Source organism: Austrofundulus limnaeus, unplaced genomic scaffold (genome assembly GCF_001266775.1).
Source record: "Austrofundulus limnaeus strain Quisiro unplaced genomic scaffold, Austrofundulus_limnaeus-1.0 Scaffold392, whole genome shotgun sequence".
In the NCBI taxonomy this organism is placed as follows: Eukaryota; Metazoa; Chordata; class Actinopteri; order Cyprinodontiformes; family Rivulidae; genus Austrofundulus; species Austrofundulus limnaeus.
This window is the reverse complement of record NW_013952794.1, coordinates 263,221-281,832: the sequence shown is the minus strand read 5'-3', so window position 1 is coordinate 281,832 and position 18,612 is coordinate 263,221. Positions and strand designations below refer to the sequence as shown.

At 37.4% G+C, this 18,612-nt stretch overlaps 1 protein-coding gene across 2 annotated transcripts; it reads right to left on the bottom strand.

Annotated features, from left to right (window-relative positions):
- Positions 1-773: 773 nt before the first annotated feature.
- ltb4r (leukotriene B4 receptor) lies at positions 774-15,578 on the bottom strand. Of its 2 annotated transcripts, XM_014023832.1 has the most exons (4): positions 15,497-15,578; positions 11,758-12,299; positions 1,816-2,089; positions 774-1,690 (listed from the first exon to the last, which is right to left on the bottom strand). In XM_014023832.1, exons 2-4 carry the CDS (start codon positions 12,243-12,245, stop codon positions 1,310-1,312), a joined length of 1,143 nt encoding a protein of 380 aa, XP_013879286.1. In that variant the 5' UTR covers positions 12,246-12,299; positions 15,497-15,578; the 3' UTR covers positions 774-1,309. The 2 variants fall into 2 exon arrangements, with proteins under 2 accessions (XP_013879286.1, XP_013879285.1); XM_014023831.1 differs by lacking the exon at positions 15,497-15,578 and having other exon boundaries at positions 11,758-12,482.
- Between the last annotated feature and the right edge of the window lie 3,034 nt (positions 15,579-18,612).

Below are 18,612 nucleotides of genomic sequence, written 5' to 3'. Positions count from 1 at the left end.
CATGCTGCCTTTCATGACAAGAGTTGTAAAGTAAGATAATTTCAGTTTGAAAAGTAATGGTGTTTTAGCTTTGTTGGTGAAATTGCAAAAATGGTAATATCTTGTTTTCTACAGTCACAGCCATGGCGACCATCTTGAATTGAGCTAACTTCAAAGGTTAATCAGTAATAATTATTTTCTAAGAGATTTGTTTAAATTTAAACAGAAATACCTTCAACAAATATCATCAAATTTTTAAACAAAGATCTTGTAAAATGTGTTGTTCCCAGAGCAGCTTTTGGCGATGACTTTGTTGATAGCACACAAAGGTTTCAGTAAATCCTTGTAAAAATTACTGAGTTATACGTARGTTCATGTGTGTTTTCTAAGGTCGATTTACTGTGGCAGCCATCTTGAATCAGGCTGATTTTAAAAGTGAATACATTAATGGTAATTCAKTTAATACTTTTGTCAATTTTTTTAAAATTCTGTCCAACAGTTAAGAGAGACTTTGTTAAATAACAGACACTATCYATGTTTCCATCCAATTTGAATGYGAATTTTGAGTAAACTTTTAAAATGTTGCAGAAAAGAAAAAAATGAAAGAAATGAGCATCAGCCATGTTTACTGGTCAGGAGCGAATCAATCAGGCTACATAAAATGTAATGTCATCAGACGTTGATCCACCATGTGAGGTAAATGTTTGCTACATCAGAACCTATTCAGCAAATGTGTTTCTATTTCCACTTCTGCACATTACCTCTTTTTCGGAAAATTGAAAAACCAATTCAACTGAGCTTAAACACCTTTTATTGTGAAATTTAGAGTGTTTTTTTTTTAAATTTAGCCATTTCTACCAATTTTTTCTAATACAATACTCCAAAATGCGCATAAAAATAATTATGGAAACACGGCTCAAGGCAATTACACTATTGTCAGCCTTTGCCCTTTAGGCTGCATGAATGTAAAAAGGATTTTGGACTTCACCGTCAAACTAAATCACATTTATTTTCTTTAAATATTCTAAGTATTTTCACATATATTTATATTATTCTTCTAGTATAAAATAAAGCAAAGTATATTATTMCAGGCATAGAACTTTTAGATACATTAATATATTCATCACACATAAAAGGCCATAATCCRGTGTTGTTTTGACATAACCCACTGAAATTTGCCAAAATAAAGATATTTTCAGAAGTGGGTAGTAACTTGTTACATTTACTTAGTTAAATTTACTTGAGTATCTTTTAGGAAAAAAATACTTTTAGGAGTAGTTTTACAACACTGTTTTATTTTTTTAAAGTCCATGTAAAAATATCTTGATTTCTATTCTACCTGTTCAATAGTTGCAAGCGTTCTGAGCTCTGGCTCGTGGGCCTCTTTGCCCGCCAAGCTGCTGCTCCGCCTCTCTTTGGTCTTGCCTTTGAAAGGCTTCCCGAGTTTAACGGACAGCGTCTGCAGAACTGAGCTCTCATCCGGTGAGGAGCCACTGCGGGTGAAGGTSGACGTGCTTCTGCTTTCAGAGTTGGTGGCCTCGAACAGTTTGCCCATGAAGCTCAGTCCGGCCTGGCGGATGTGGGAGCTACCGGCGAACACGTACAAGAGAGGGTTAACGGCGCTGCTGAAGTAGGCGAAGGCGGTGACGTTGGGTCGAGCTGTTTGASCAGCCTGGATCACCGATTGGCTGCTGCTCAAGAGCCCAATCACCTGAAGAGAGGAAAACAAGAGGGAATTTTTACAAAACAAAATTTTACAAAGTGATTTATGGTTTTAATCATTACAGTTGGGTTGGTCAGTAAAAACTTGTGTCTTGTGACGATCGACACAATCACCTCAATTAAGTTGACGATGTGATACGGCAACCAGAAAATGGCAAAGGCACAGATGATCATTAGGATGAGGCGGCTGCCTTTTCCTCTGCGCTGGAACTTGGCACTTTGCAGTCTGCATATGACGGAGGAGTAACATGAGCTGATGAGCGAGAACGGCACCAGGCAGCCCATGATGGTCTCAAACAGGTACTGGAAGGCCCGGTGACCCACACTTTGCCAGTGGTATGGGATGCAAAAGTGCAGAGTGAAGTTGTTTTTCAWTACCTTCATATTGCTGCAAGAGAGGAAGAAAGGAATTGAGACACAAACAGGAAGAGCATGAGGCAGCAGATAAACTTGTGTGAATGTTTGAAGACAAATTCAAAGAAGACGCAGATATGTGTTTGGAGGTATCATAATGAAAGCATGTGAAGTTTACAAAACAGTAAAAACTAATAACTAGTTTTCACGTTCACACATGTTTACCATAAACCAATCATGATATACAGTATGACAAAACCCTTGAGACTTGTGGGCTGTAATATACTGTACATCCATCCATTATCTTTTACCCACTTCTTTCTATCAGGTGTTGGTGCCCATATCCAGCAGTCACTGTGTGAGGGGTAGGGTACACCCTAGACAGGTCGCAAGTCCATCACAGGGCCACACAGAGAGACAATTGAGACAACCAACCATTCACTCTCTCACTCACACAMAGGGACAATTTAGAGTWACTAATTAACCAAACAGTCATGGTTTTGGTCTGTGGGAGGAAACCACCGTACCCACATGCACAAAACGAACATGCAAACTCCTCCCAGAAAGGTCCCCGGCCAGGGTTCCATCCAGCARCYTACTTGCYGAGAGGCAACAGCTCTGCCCTGGCTGCAATATGTACAATATAAAATGATAAAATAACTTCTTTTTTAAAAAAAAGCAGAGCTTTCAAAGTGTAACTCAGTGGTCATATTTCAAATGCCCWCTTCTTTATTTCAACTCATTTACAACATATGCACAGCTAAAATGTAAACAAATCCAGATTATGATGAAAATATGGTGGTCGTCTGGAAAAGGAAGGCACAGCAAAACATGAAGAGCACTTACGAAAAAGTGAACAACTTAGGGTTCTATTTTTTTCAACAAAATGCAACTTCTGGCTCGTTTTAAAACAAAATCACAACTAACCTACAGTGTAGCTCTTTCTTCTGCTATTTGAGCTTCTAAAGAACCACAAAAAATATTTAATAATATATTTTATAATATTAATTTGATGACAACATAATGTTTATTAAATCACTTTTGCATTAACCAGAATAAAGTTTGACGAATTGGAGCTGCTTCATGTCATGACACTACTGTTCATTCTTACTGGATTCAATTCTGCATTAGTAATGAGATAACTAATTGTCGCGGCAAAATGGTCAGAAACACRGCGAAAAGGGTGTTAAAAGACAAGTCTTGCGGGTATAATCATAAAGTCATTTATTGATGGGCAGACATGGAACAGAAAGCAATCACGAAGTCTGTTGAATGTGGGCCCGCCCGTCATTGGCGGCCATGCAATGTTATACTGTCAGCTTAACATCATGTGATAATGAACAACCAATCCCAACCTGCCCCATCCTGATACACGGAAATAGGTCAACTTGATGCTGACGTCCAGAGGATATCAAGAAGAAATGAAAAGTGGATAGTGTCAAGGTGATACAGAAATAAGTATTCCACAACACTAATCATCTACAAGTTTCCATTTTTTGTTACAGTAAATAGGTCCAGTAGCACTAAGTACATTTTCTGTCCATTAACCCCATCAGCACAAAAAAAACCTTGCAAAATTACATGTAAAAGAATTTAGAGACACAGATCTTGTTCTCATTCCGACACATCAGCAGTAGTTTTAACAACTAGTTTGACAAGTTTGTCCAAATTGAAGTAGTATCCAAAGTAGGAGCGAATAGATAGTTTTATCAAATAAAAATACACCATGTTCCATCAGAATTTGTTGTCCTTAAGTTTATGGTAATATAAATAAGGAAGTTGTGTGTCTGTCCACGAGCTCATTCATAAAATACTTTAAATACTAATATGGTGCAATCCAGCCGCTTAATCAAGACCAGTTCAGCTTTTAATCATAATACAATGTGTTTCATTATGAGCCATGACTCAACACAATGAGATTCAATGTGATTTAGTTTAAAAAAGCAAATGATTGATTCTGTGTCATTTACTGAGACTAATCATTTACTGCCTATTAAAAAAACACAACTCACAAACACATCTTGTTTTGCAATTGTAAAACATTTTTATGAAACCCGGCTCGCTGCCCCTCCATGTAGGACATTTTACTTACTAAAAAGAAAATATAGAAAGAAATAAAGGTAAAGAAATGTATCTTTTGTTTTTCAGATGGGGATTTTTGTTGATTCCTGCAGTCTCATCCCTGTTGTGTGGTAAAAAAAATTAAAAGAAATGTTTTTGCTTGTTTTTCCTTTAATTGTCTTGGACTTAGAAAATGTTCTGTGGATGGCTATGTGTCAGCCTGATTGTGAATTGGGAAGTTGTGTAAGCAGGACTTTTATAAAGACGGTGCGACAATCTTGCCAAAATTTGACACAAAAAATACAACACCGCATCTCTCTACAAGCAGACATCAGGGCTTCACTTTAGGACAATGAAAGGAGGAGCACACTTAGTTTATATTCATATTGATGATGTGGCTGTGTCAGTTTATTTATGTATTGTTTTACTAATAAAATACAATCTGTTTAAAGAATAAATAAAGACTGTGATAGCAGGTCCTTTAGTCATCCACTAATGAAGTAAAACAACTGAAAAAGTATAAGTTTAGGAACTTTTGTGAATGAAATTATGTCTTCAATTTCTCAGTGGACTGTTCTTGTTGTGGTTGCACTTCCTATTATTTAGGGAAAATGTGTTGATGAGGCATCAGTTAAACAATAAAACAACAACAAACAAATGTTCTTCACTCTGTTCATGGGGATAATTCTAGAAAAAAGAGTTAACTTATGTTTAATATTTATTATAGTGAAAATACTTTAACTACTGACTCCTGATTCATCTAGAGAGTAATAAACACAGTGGCTGCTGGTAGTTTGTAGCTGGTAAGTTTGCACTGGAACTCATTTTAGTGTTAGTGTTTGTTAAAAATTCCACTGCATCCAACCCACCAGGGTGGGGAATTGTCTATGCTGATGATCTAGATTTATACCCAGAAATGCATTATTAGATGGCTGCTCTACCAATACAGTTGCATCACGCCATGTTTGGGAGATCGAAGACTGGCTGATACTTAGATAAGATCAGTGGAAAAGATCGGCTTCTCATCTCTCTCCATAAAGGTTTGAAAATCAGCCACTGTCTCCTTTTGCTCTGCTGTAAGAACTCCATGACGTCCAGTTAAAACAAGTTGATTCAAGGGTACTGTTCAATGTGTTTTAGTAAAATAACGATGGAACATTGGAGGTGAGTTGTGACCTTATAAAATGGTTTTGGCCAAAATTGGAAACAGCAGGTCAGACTTTTTACATATCGGCAGAGGTCTATAAAGTACTTGGGAAAAAAAAAGCTAAGTACACTGTAAAAAATACACCATATCTACTCAATAAAAATGAGGCAACAGATTACAAGCAATGTCATTAAATTAAATTTTGCAACGTTTGGAATTGAGTAAATATCAGTTAAAGGGAAGTCTTAATAGTTATTCATTTAATGTAAATAGATCTGAATAGAAAACAGTACAGAATTAATTAAAACCTACACAAAAACATTGAGTGGAATTTTAAAAAATAAACTTCTCAATGTGTAAATAGTACTAATGAAAACTGATTTACCTCTACATCTAAGTATAATGTATCATCCATCCATTATCTGTACCAATTGACCTTACAGTCATGTTTTTTGGTCTGTGGGAGGAAGCCAAAGTATCCAGAGAGAACCCACACATCCACAGAGAGAACATGGTAACTCTACCCAGAAAGCTCCCCAGGTTGGGATTTGAACTGGCAACCTTCTTGCTGAGAGGCAGCAGCTCTACCAACTGAGCCACTGTGCCACCTGAGTGTAATGTAACTGACTAATAACCATCTATTAATCTGTACATTGATTTGAACTTAATCAATGAAATAGTGCACTTTTTCTTTCCTTTTGAAAAATGTGAACTGCCAGCCACAAGACATTTGAGGAGAGATGAAATATAGTTGCTTCCACTGATCATATATCAAAATGTAACTGGTTCTCTAATGGGCTAGTTATTTCTAAGAAATAAGAATATTTAGATTCAACTTATTTCATTGATTAAGTTCAAATTAATGTACAGATTAATAGATGATTATTAGTCAGTCACAGTACACTTACGCGGCACTGTGGCTCAGTTGGTAGAGCTGATGACTTTCAGCAAGAAGGTTGCCAGTTCGAATCCCAGCATGGTGACCTTTCTGGGTAGAGTTTGCATGTTCTCTCCTTGCATGTGTGGGTTCTCTCTAGGTACTCCAGCNCTTGCAAAATTACATGTAAAAGAATTTAGAGACACAGATCTTGTTCTCATTCCGACACATCAGCAGTAGTTTTAACAACTAGTTTGACAAGTTTGTCCAAATTGAAGTAGTATCCAAAGTAGGAGCGAATAGATAGTTTTATCAAATAAAAATACACCATGTTCCATCAGAATTTGTTGTCCTTAAGTTTATGGTAATATAAATAAGGAAGTTGTGTGTCTGTCCACGAGCTCATTCATAAAATACTTTAAATACTAATATGGTGCAATCCAGCCGCTTAATCAAGACCAGTTCAGCTTTTAATCATAATACAATGTGTTTCATTATGAGCCATGACTCAACACAATGAGATTCAATGTGATTTAGTTTAAAAAAGCAAATGATTGATTCTGTGTCATTTACTGAGACTAATCATTTACTGCCTATTAAAAAAACACAACTCACAAACACATCTTGTTTTGCAATTGTAAAACATTTTTATGAAACCCGGCTCGCTGCCCCTCCATGTAGGACATTTTACTTACTAAAAAGAAAATATAGAAAGAAATAAAGGTAAAGAAATGTATCTTTTGTTTTTCAGATGGGGATTTTTGTTGATTCCTGCAGTCTCATCCCTGTTGTGTGGTAAAAAAAATTAAAAGAAATGTTTTTGCTTGTTTTTCCTTTAATTGTCTTGGACTTAGAAAATGTTCTGTGGATGGCTATGTGTCAGCCTGATTGTGAATTGGGAAGTTGTGTAAGCAGGACTTTTATAAAGACGGTGCGACAATCTTGCCAAAATTTGACACAAAAAATACAACACCGCATCTCTCTACAAGCAGACATCAGGGCTTCACTTTAGGACAATGAAAGGAGGAGCACACTTAGTTTATATTCATATTGATGATGTGGCTGTGTCAGTTTATTTATGTATTGTTTTACTAATAAAATACAATCTGTTTAAAGAATAAATAAAGACTGTGATAGCAGGTCCTTTAGTCATCCACTAATGAAGTAAAACAACTGAAAAAGTATAAGTTTAGGAACTTTTGTGAATGAAATTATGTCTTCAATTTCTCAGTGGACTGTTCTTGTTGTGGTTGCACTTCCTATTATTTAGGGAAAATGTGTTGATGAGGCATCAGTTAAACAATAAAACAACAACAAACAAATGTTCTTCACTCTGTTCATGGGGATAATTCTAGAAAAAAGAGTTAACTTATGTTTAATATTTATTATAGTGAAAATACTTTAACTACTGACTCCTGATTCATCTAGAGAGTAATAAACACAGTGGCTGCTGGTAGTTTGTAGCTGGTAAGTTTGCACTGGAACTCATTTTAGTGTTAGTGTTTGTTAAAAATTCCACTGCATCCAACCCACCAGGGTGGGGAATTGTCTATGCTGATGATCTAGATTTATACCCAGAAATGCATTATTAGATGGCTGCTCTACCAATACAGTTGCATCACGCCATGTTTGGGAGATCGAAGACTGGCTGATACTTAGATAAGATCAGTGGAAAAGATCGGCTTCTCATCTCTCTCCATAAAGGTTTGAAAATCAGCCACTGTCTCCTTTTGCTCTGCTGTAAGAACTCCATGATGTCCAGTTAAAACAAGTTGATTCAAGGGTACTGTTCAATGTGTTTTAGTAAAACAACGATGGAACATTGGAGGTGAGTTGTGACCTTAAAAAATGGTTTTGGCCAAAATTGGAAACAGCAGGTTTGACTTTTTACATATCGGCAGAGGTCTATAAAGTACTTGGAAAAAAAAGCTAAGTACACTGTAAAAAATTCACCGTATCTACTCAATTGAAATGAGGCAACAGATTACAAGCAATGTCATTAATAAAATTTTACAATGTTTGGAATTGAGTAAATATCAATTAAATGGAACTCTTAATAATAGGCCCTGTGATGGACTTGCGACCTGTCCAGGGTGTACCCCGCCCCTCGCACTGTGACTGCTGGATATGGGCACCAGTGACCCACGCAACCCTGAAAAGGAAGAAGCGTGTACAGAAAATGGATGGATGGATGGATGGAACTCTTAATAGTTATTCATTTAATATAAATAGATCTGAATAGAAAACAGTACAAAATTAATTAAAACCTACACAAAAACTGAGTGGAATTTAAAACAAAAAACTTCTCAATGTGTAAATTGAACGGTGGCTGTAAAGAGCGATCCCCTCCATTTACCTAAAGCAGCTCTAGTCCCACTGCTTTGAGCCACTCCGGCTGTTGTTGTGGTCCTTCACTGCTCTAAAAACGGGCCCAATATATTTTTAGCTTCTCCCAGCGCACCGCCATCATTTGGAAAATCTCCATTTGCTCTTAATAAACTACATCATCCAGGCAGCTTCACTGGCCAATCGTGACTTGCTACACGCTTCGGCACCTCCACACCCCAAATGGTGCTGGCCTCAGTACTACCTCAAGAAGAGGTCTGAAAAGGTGGGCCGAAAGTGGGACAAAAACGGGCGGGAGCCACAGTGGAAATTCATAAAATGGRTGCGGAGTGGGGTGGAGCTGAACCGAACCGTGTAGGTGGAAAATGGAGCAGCTTACATAGGACTGTTGATTTTAAAACTAAACAGTAACTGATGACTCATGTTTATAGTACACCGTCTGAACAGAAACCTGAACAACCTCAAACTAATACTGTGTCATGATTAGCAGCAACAACAAAAAACACAAAACTGGATTTTTTTTTTTGTTCCACAATGCAGTCAGAACTCGTCATGGTCAAAGGTCAGGATTTATTGTGTAATCAWATGCTTAAAGTGTGGCTATTAGTGACAGCTCTGACTACATGATATTTCTTGTCCAAAATCATGATGGAAATTATCAGAATCATCATCATTGTTCAAAATAAGAAGGAATATTTTTACTGGTGTATTAAATATCAGCAAAATGCAGGAATGTACATATTATGGTACTTCATTCAAATGTGTTTCAGGAATGTTTGACAAAGTAAGTTTAGAAAATGAATCAAGTACTTCCAGTTGGATTCATTCCAAACTGTGATATGCTTTTTAAAAAGAGATTTATTTTTGTCAGGATTTGTTGTTTGTAGGAGCAAAGGACGCAGACTTACACATGGACTCCATGGATTAATATAAAAAAGGCTGTATAGGAAGCAAGCTGATAGAGCAGCWATAATCAGGTTCATAAATATTGGGATATCGACACAATTCTGATGAATTCTGAAGTGTTTCGGGRAAAAARTATCTGTTCATTTTCATCCAAATGCTTCAGAACTCATTGGTTAGCAGTTCACAGATGTACAATGATCCTACGCATACTGCAAAAGCAGCCAATGCAAAGCTCAAGCCAGTCATCTGATCTGAAWCCAATYGAGCATTACACTTGYTGAAGACAAAASTRAAGGGAAAATGCTCCAAGAACAAGCAGGAACTKCATCACCAGGGATGAAACCCAGCTTCTGCACATCTTGTTTTATTTCAAATCCATTGTGGTGGCATTTACAGACAAAAACATGGGAATTGTGTCAAAGTCCCTATACAGTGCTAAGACTAAAGGWGCAGACAAGGAATGGAGCAGGAAACAGCAGTTTGATGGAATGARAAAAGAATAGAAGCCATGTGCAGGGATGAATGAGGCGAGTGGCTGCAGCTGAGACTAAYGAGAATGGGAAACAGGAWTGAGATAAAAGAAAAATGAAGAGATGGAACAGGACTGAACATGAGAGAACTCAAAAATCAAAAAGGAAAATCCTGAAAATAAATTAGCGCAAAAACATACAGTACAGTACAGTAGTACAGTACAGTACAGATCAGTACATATACTGTATAATAACACTGAACAGAAGCTGCAAATGCCGTTTTTACTAATTTCAATATTTCTATCAAACTAACCAAAAAAAAAAAAAACAGGTTTAATGTATTTTATTTTACTTTGTTTAGAAAACAAAAAATGTCATAATGCAATGATTAATGACCTGTGTGTTTTTTTTTGTTTTGTTTTTTGTGTATGTGTGTGTGTTAGTTACACCCAGTTTCATCATTTAGTATCCTTGTTAGGACACTTGGAGATGATCTGTAACAGTAATGCATTAAAGTACCTTTTTTTATTTTAATCATTAATTTAATAGCATTTGTATGCATCATGAAAACCAAATAAGCTGATTTAAGTATATCTACCTTTATCATAAAAAAACTTGAAGTGTAATACAACCCCCACCACCCATAAAAGAATAATCCCACCCCCAGGTGTGTTCTGAGTAGGTGATTACATTTTTTGAATCAGATGGGTCGAAGCAGAGAAACATCTAAAACAGGGGTGTCACATGAGCATCATGGTGCCTCTCAAATGTCCAGTTGTAGTTAACTTTGACATTTCRTGTTTAACGTCAATAAACACAACATCACGTTCCTCGCTTTGTTACAGCAGAGCATCGCTAACTAATAACTGGGCTCTACTTGATATTTTGCGCATAGAAACARTGTTTTAACAGGTCGTCTTATAAACACTGAAAAGCACTATGTGTATGACTGACTAAATGTGAAATAAATAACACAGAAATATTATTTAAAATAAAAGCAAGAGTTTTACTCAATGTTGAGTTGTGATGAGCAGCACTATGTGTATGACTGACTAAATGTGAAATAAATAACACAGAAATATTATTAAAAGTAAAAGCAAGAGTTTTACTCAATGTTGAGTTGTGATAAGCAGCTGCTGCCTTGAATGCTGAACTCTCCCACTTTCTGACAGGAAATTCCCCTGCGTACTCGTCATGCATTATGGGAGATGTAGTTTATGGACAATGCTGGCTTTAAAGCAGCTTTTGTTGAGACATTAATACATATTGCTCAGGGGGCCACAGTTACTCAAATTCAACATCACAGGGCAGGACAAGTAACATTATTTTTCAACCTTTAAGTGTGCATATTTCGTTGCCATCAATCATAAATTTAAAGTTGGCAATTGATATAAAACCTATTTTCATATTAAATTAATTTTAAAAATGTACTTAATGATTTTTTTGGAGGTGGGTGAGGCCCCTTTGACAGGCCAGGCAGAAGTTACCCAAGGGTCACATTTGGTGGGTGGGCCTTGAATTTACAACATGCTCTAAAGCACAAGTGTCAAACTTCAGTCCTCGGGGGCCACTATTTGGCATGTTTTCCTTGTTTCCCATTCTTAAACACACCTGATTTGCAGGAATGCATGATTAACAGGCCTCAATGTAATTTGAATGGTAATTGAATCAATGGATCAGGTGTGAACAGAGAAACAAGAAAAGCATGCAGGACATGGGGTTATGAAGGATGAAGACCTCTGCTCAAAACAAAGTAAAAATAGATACTTTTGTTCATTTGACTGATTCAGTTTTATTATTCTTTGTTAGGAAACACAATTTTTTAGTAGGCTCCTAAATCTTTTGAGCACTGAAACAAATTAAAAACATTTATAGAGGTAGTATTTTTGGATTACCTGCGGTAGAATGGCATCGGCAACGACAGGATGAACGCCATCACCCAGACCCCCAGCAGGAGAACCAGCAGGGAGCGCTTGGTTCTCAGTCTCTGAGACATAAAGGGCCTTGTGACCGCCAGCCAGCGGTCCATGCTCATCAGACAGATGAGGTAGATGGACACGTACATGTTCACACTCGACAGATAATGGACCAGCTTGCATGCCGCCGAGCCAAACTCCCATCCCCGCCCTCCTGCSAGAAACCGCAGGAACAGAGGGGCACTGAGCAACACGAGAGCATCCGCCACAGCCAGATTCAACACCAGCAAACACGTGACCGAGCGCTTCTTCACCCGGCAGAGCACCGACCAGACGACAAACACGTTCCCAGGAAAACCCAGAACAAACGCCAAGGTCAGGATGGCGATGCCGACACGGGCCGAGACGCTGATGGGCAAGGAGAGGGAGCTCGGGGAGGAGGTCTGCTGGAAGCTTGTGGTGTTCATTATGGGTTCCTCTGAAGAAGTAATTTGTGGCTTCTGCAATTCTGCCTGACAAACCTGGTGTAAAAAAGGAGAAAGGGAGGAAACAGGATACGTTGCATTAAAATTGTTGAATGTTAGTGGATGCTGCAATATTTGCGTAACCCATATTTCCCCCATGCAGAGAACAGAGAGTAAAGCTGTATTTCATCATCAAATTTTGAATTTCAGTTTGTTTTTGCTCATTTCTGCTTTTTTAATATCTGCAATTACTTCATTTTTATTATGAATTTCAGACAAGTTTATTTTGTTTGAAGTGGGTTTTTTTGTTTGTTTGTTTGTTTTTTGAGATTTTGAACATTAAATTTTGCTGACATGGTGTACTTCCTSTTGTATACAATGACTTGTTTATAGTCCTTTCCTCATTTTGTCACATTGCAGACACAAACTTCAAAGTAATTTTACAAAAAGAATTTTATGTGGCAGACCAAACCAAAGTAGCTTAAAATTGTGAAACAATAGGAAAATGCATGCACGTTTAAATATCTCCCACTACAAAAAYAAGTGTAGTGGGAGTTGAAGTCCAGCCAATTAAATTACTCATAGGTGGACCCTATTTACTAATGAGGTAGCTTCCAAAAGCAGCTGGGCAAACAAAATTATTATTGCAAATGCAAGCCATTGATTTACTGCAGCTTTTTCAAAATAAATATATAAATTAGAAAAACAAACAGGGGTTGGACAATGAATCTGAAACACCTGTCATTTTAGTGTAGGAGGTTTCATGACTAAATTGAACCAGCCTGGTGGCCAATCTTCATTAACTGCACATTGCACCAGTAAGGGCAGGGTGTGAAGGTTCAGTTAGCAGGGTAAGAGCACAGTTTTGCTCAAAATATTACAATGCACACAACATTATGGGTGACATTCCAGAGTTCAAAAGAGTTCAAATTGTTGGTGCACATCTACAGTAGATGGAGCATCTGTGACCAAGACAGCAAGTCTTTGTGATGAATCAAGAGCCACAGTATCCAGGGTAATGTCAGCATACCACCAAGAAGGACCAACCACATCCAACAGGATTAACTGTGGATGCAAGAGGAAGCTGTCTNCTAAATTGGACCAGCCTGGTGGCCAATCTTCATTAACTGCACATTGCACCAGTAAGGGCAGGGTGTGAAGTTTCAGTTAGCAGGGTAAGAGCACAGTTTTGCTCAAAATATTACAATGCATACAACATTATGGGTGACATTCCAGAGTTCAAAAGAGTTCAAATTGTTGGTGCACATCTAGATGGAGCATCTGTGACCAAGACAGCAAGTCTTATTGATGTACCAAGAGCCACAGTATCCAGGGTAATGTCAGCATACCACCAAGAAGGACCAACCACATCCAACAGGATTAACTGTGGATGCAAGAGGAAGCTGTCTGAAAGGGAGGTTTAGGTGCTAACCTGGATTGTATCCAAAAAACATAAAACCACAGCTGCAAATCATGGCAGAATTAAATGTGCACCTCAACTCTCYTGTTTCCAYCAGAASTGTCCRTCGGGAGATCCACAGGGTCAATATACATAGTCGGGCTGCTAAAGCCAATCCTTTGGTCACTYRTGCCAAACATCAGTTTTAAWGGTGYAWGGAGTGTAAATCTTGGGTTGTGGACAATKTGAAACATGTATTGTTCTCTGATGAGTCCACCTTTACTGTTTTCCCCACATCTGAGAGAGTTACAATGTGGAGAAGTCCCAAGGAAGTGCACCACCMAGATTGTTGCATGCCCAGAGTGAAGCATGGGGGTGGATCAGTGATGGTTTGGGCTGCCATATCATGGTATTCCCTTGGYCCAATACTTGTGTTAGATGGGCGTGTCACTGCCAAGGACTACTGAACCATTCTGGAGGACCATGTGCATCCAATGGTTCAAACATTATATCCTGAAGGCGGTGCAGTGTATCAGATTGACAATGCACCAATACACACAGCAAGACTGGTGAAAGATTGGTTTGATGAACATGAAAGTGAAGTTGAACATGTCCCATGGCCTGTGCAGTCACCAGATCKAAATATTATTGAGGCACTTTGGGGTGTTTTGGAGGAGTGAGTCAGGAAATRTTTTCCTCCACCAGCATCACAGTGACCCGGCCACTATCCTGCAAGAAGAATGGCTTAAAATCCCTCTGACCACTGTGCAGGACTTGTATATGTCATTCCCAAGATGGACTAATSCTGTATTGGCTGCAAAAGGAGGCCCTACACCACACCAATAAATTGTTGTGGWCTAAAACCAGATGTTTCAGTTTCATTGTCCAACCCCTGCATATCCTTTTCCTTTAGCTCTGATTTTTTGACCTGTCTTGTACAATTTGTGTGAGCTTGTGAGCAGGCAGAATGACCCAGGGCTCAGGCAGGTTCAAAAAGGCCAAAACAGGATCTTTAATAAAGCAAAAAYGCTGTCGAGGCAGCTCAAAACCTGACAAGATCTCAAGAAGAACAGGAACATAAAGAACACAGGGGAAACAGCACAATGAACAGACAAACAAAAGATGACAAGACACTGACTATAAAGCTGAAACTAATGAGGACAATGAGAAACACCTGGACGAGACACAAGAGGAAACAGGTTTAATGTGGGCGGGGCGGCAGGGCAGAGAAAAAGGGGAACACTGAAACACTAGAAAAACCAAGGAAAATAAACACAAATCATGACAATTTGAGTAAAATAGTGGGAAAYATGTTGTAAAGAAACAAAACTGAGAAAATTTCTAAAGGTGAAAATGTGTGTATATACTGTACATACAAATGCATTTGGTAGATTTTTTCATTGTTGTAACAACGGTTTGTCACAATAAATCTTATAGCAGGCACCTGAATCGCTACACCTGAGGGTATCAGAAGCTCAAAWGAAGAGTCAATATCAACAGCAAAATAAGCTGTTTGGCAGAGACRATTTGGCAAAWTTTTCATGTGCACAACCCACAAACTCAGCTCTATTGCTCATCCCACAAATGCATGTTCCTTAYAAATGTGGCACCATTTGTAAAGAARATTAACAGGGTTTCCAACGATATAAGATTAATTTCCAAGAAGCATTGTTACAACAAAGAAACAACTTTTCAAACACAAATTCCTTTACTTTTTGTGCTAAATACATGAACTATAACTATGTTATACATGTTGAATAGATGCCAATAATAGGATATTGAGATAATTGGAACAACTGAGATTTTTTTTCTTTTATGTCCAGTAAAAAAGCATAGAATATGATATCAAACTCACCTTTACCTGATGGTCCCTCTCTTTTTTAAAGTTGTGTTAATCCACTTTCTTCACTCACCTGAACTTGTTGGCCCTGTTGCTTGCTCTGGAAGTTTGAGTGTGTGGTCTGAAAACTAAACATACAGTATTGAGTAAGAATGGTCATGTGACGGGAAAACCAATGATCACAGGAAACCAGTTCTGCTAACTGGATTGCGAGTTTCCTCCTGCTTATTGGCGTCATTTGCTTTTGAAAACTGAGATATTAAAGATAGAGCAATACAATCAAATAGAACTGAGAGAACAAATATTACTTAAAACCTGCTGGCCTTTGTGTTGCAATGTTTGTTCCACTATTATTGAGAAAGCACTTTAATGCCAATAACACAAATATATACGGTAGCTGCCGATCCCTTAATTTTGCYGCTTAAATTACAAAAAAAAGTTGCAGAGTGCTCTAACATGTTGAGGACCAGATGGCATTTGATTAGGTTTTTATAGACAAACAGGAATGAACAGCTTAAGATAACATCATCATGGTGAATATTCCAGTAAACASACTGGATCTTGTTGAAACATGAGTTTAGACTCAAACCCCAGTCTTATGCACTTTCGGCTCTTGCATCACATTTGTCTTTCCACATCTGGGTCGAGTCGAGGGACAGGATGTGTTCCATTTCACAAGCACGTCAGGTGTGTCATGTTCTGATTCATTATGTACTTTTAGACAGAGAATACCTTGGTCAGCAGATGAACATGAAACAATTGTTTTCTGTCATTTATGAACAAATTAAATGATTGATGTTCAAAATGAAATGGGGCCAACATTGACTTACCCACTYAGTTATTGTCCCTACACTGTGAAATATGTGTTTCAATTAAAAAGTATGAATCAAAAGTTCTAGGCTAAAAAATAGTTTTGAACATTACTTTATCATAATCAATTAAAGACCTATTTTTCTTGGGAGTAATGCGTATTATCTGCCTCCTTGTAAGGCAAAGTGCTAATTTAAGGGGAAAAGGAGGGGGAACTGTTTAGATACATATTAACTGTTTAATAGTAGTTATGAAAAATTGTATCGATAATGATTATTAATTTAAAGTCACAAAATATGCCGTGACTTGACATTAAGTTTATTTTTTATGCCAAAATAGGATATCTGAATAACCTTTCAAGGTTCATATGGGGAAAAGTGTCTCGTTATGTTTTGCTTAAAAGTTCTCCTCTTTGGCATCTTCTCCAACATGATCTGTTAGGACTTAGAGTATGTGTTAGGAAGAACTCTCAGCAACAGCATCAAATTTTAGCTCATTGTGTGTAAAACTACTGTATATGACCATTTTAGTGTTAGTCAAACTAATTAGCGATGTGTAGAATTAGTTTCTGAGCTGTTTATTGAACTGTTCTATGATTCACGATATATTCTGCAAACAAATACACAAACATGGGCAACAAGATGACTGGTCTCAGCCGTCAGTTTCTTTACACGTTTGGTCTCAATCAGAGTCACAAAGAGCCAAAACTATTTCCAGCCATCAACAAGCATGCATGTTTTGGACTGTGGGACATGAATATGTACAGTATGATGAGAACAAGCAAAGTATCTGCAAAAAGATTCCAGCTGTACTATATACTGTAAATTATTTTAGCTTAATTCTTTAGCTGGAACAAACGTAAACCTTAGATATTACCAAATGAACAAATACGACTTGTAAAACACAMCAAAAAGTTAACAATACTGGTATAAAAAGTTGTTTTTGTTGTTGAATGAAAGGAAAAATATGTACTGTAGTTACCCAAATGTCATTTGATTTCTAAAATACAAGCCTGTGCAAGTCTGMGTATGCAATTAAATCTGTGGGTTAACGGACAAAGCCTTCTGATCATAAAGTTTTTGGCTTATTAAAAGGAGAGACGACCTCAAAGAGGATGATTTTCATTAAATAATGAGAAAGTTTCTAAAATTTATTCGAATGGATACAATTTCWTTGAAAGGTTTATGTGGTTCTCGGTAAAATATGTCTATGTTTTGAAACAAGTCCAAATAAAATGGAAATGTTTTGAAAAGGAAACAAACTGGGAAATCGAGTAAAATAGCAAGGCATTCAGGCAAAAACTAAACGTATTCATGCCTTAAAAAATGGGAATGCACAATGATAAAAACAAAAATCTATGTTAGTGATCAAATAATAAAACACCAACTGATGGAAATAAAAAATTACGTTCAAGAAAATAAGTCATGTTGCCTAAACGCCCTGTGGCGCTATAGAGCAGGGGTGCTTACAATTTTTGACCTCGGGGCCTAATTTATTGAACATAAAGTGACACGAAGCCCAGTCAGACATTACCATATGGATCAAAATTACAATTATTCTAAATCTTGGTTTAATTTTTATTGTATTTACATCATAACTAAACTATCATAACTAACATAACTAAATTAAATACATTTACAGTTTAAAAGTAAAACTCCTGTCAGATAATCACAAGACATGATTATGACAAACATTTTTATATTGTAACCTGCCCATAACAATTATGTGAACAAATACAACGGTCAGTCAACAGACCACCCAGGCTTATCAGCATAATATACTCTGCTCAAAAAAATAAAGGGAACACTCAAATAACACATCCTAGAAGGAAATATTCTCAATGAATACTTTGTTCTGTACAAAGTTGAATGTACCGACAGCATGTGGAATTGTTTGTCAATCAGTGTTGCTTTCTAAGTGGTCAGTTTGATTTCAAAAAAGTTTGATTTGCTCGGAGTTAGATTGTGTTGTATAAGTGTTCCCTTTATCTTTTGAGCAGTATATACAGTATATACTGTATATACAAAGGTGAGTCATGCCAATTTGTTTGTATCGAGCCCTTCGTGTTACTCGGTACCCCAAAAGTAGCTCTCAGTCTCAAAAATTTGATGACCCCTGCTTCATGAGGGATGTCAGAGCAACAGGTCTATAGTCATTGAGGGCAGATGGAGTTTTCTTTGGTACCAGAACCAGACAGGATGTCTTCCACAACACTGGAACCTTCTCCCGGGTCAAGCAAAGGTTCTAGATACAGAAAAGAAGGAGGGGGAGGCACAGTGCACAGCAGCATCTCCTGATTTATTGAAGACAAACTTGTGGAC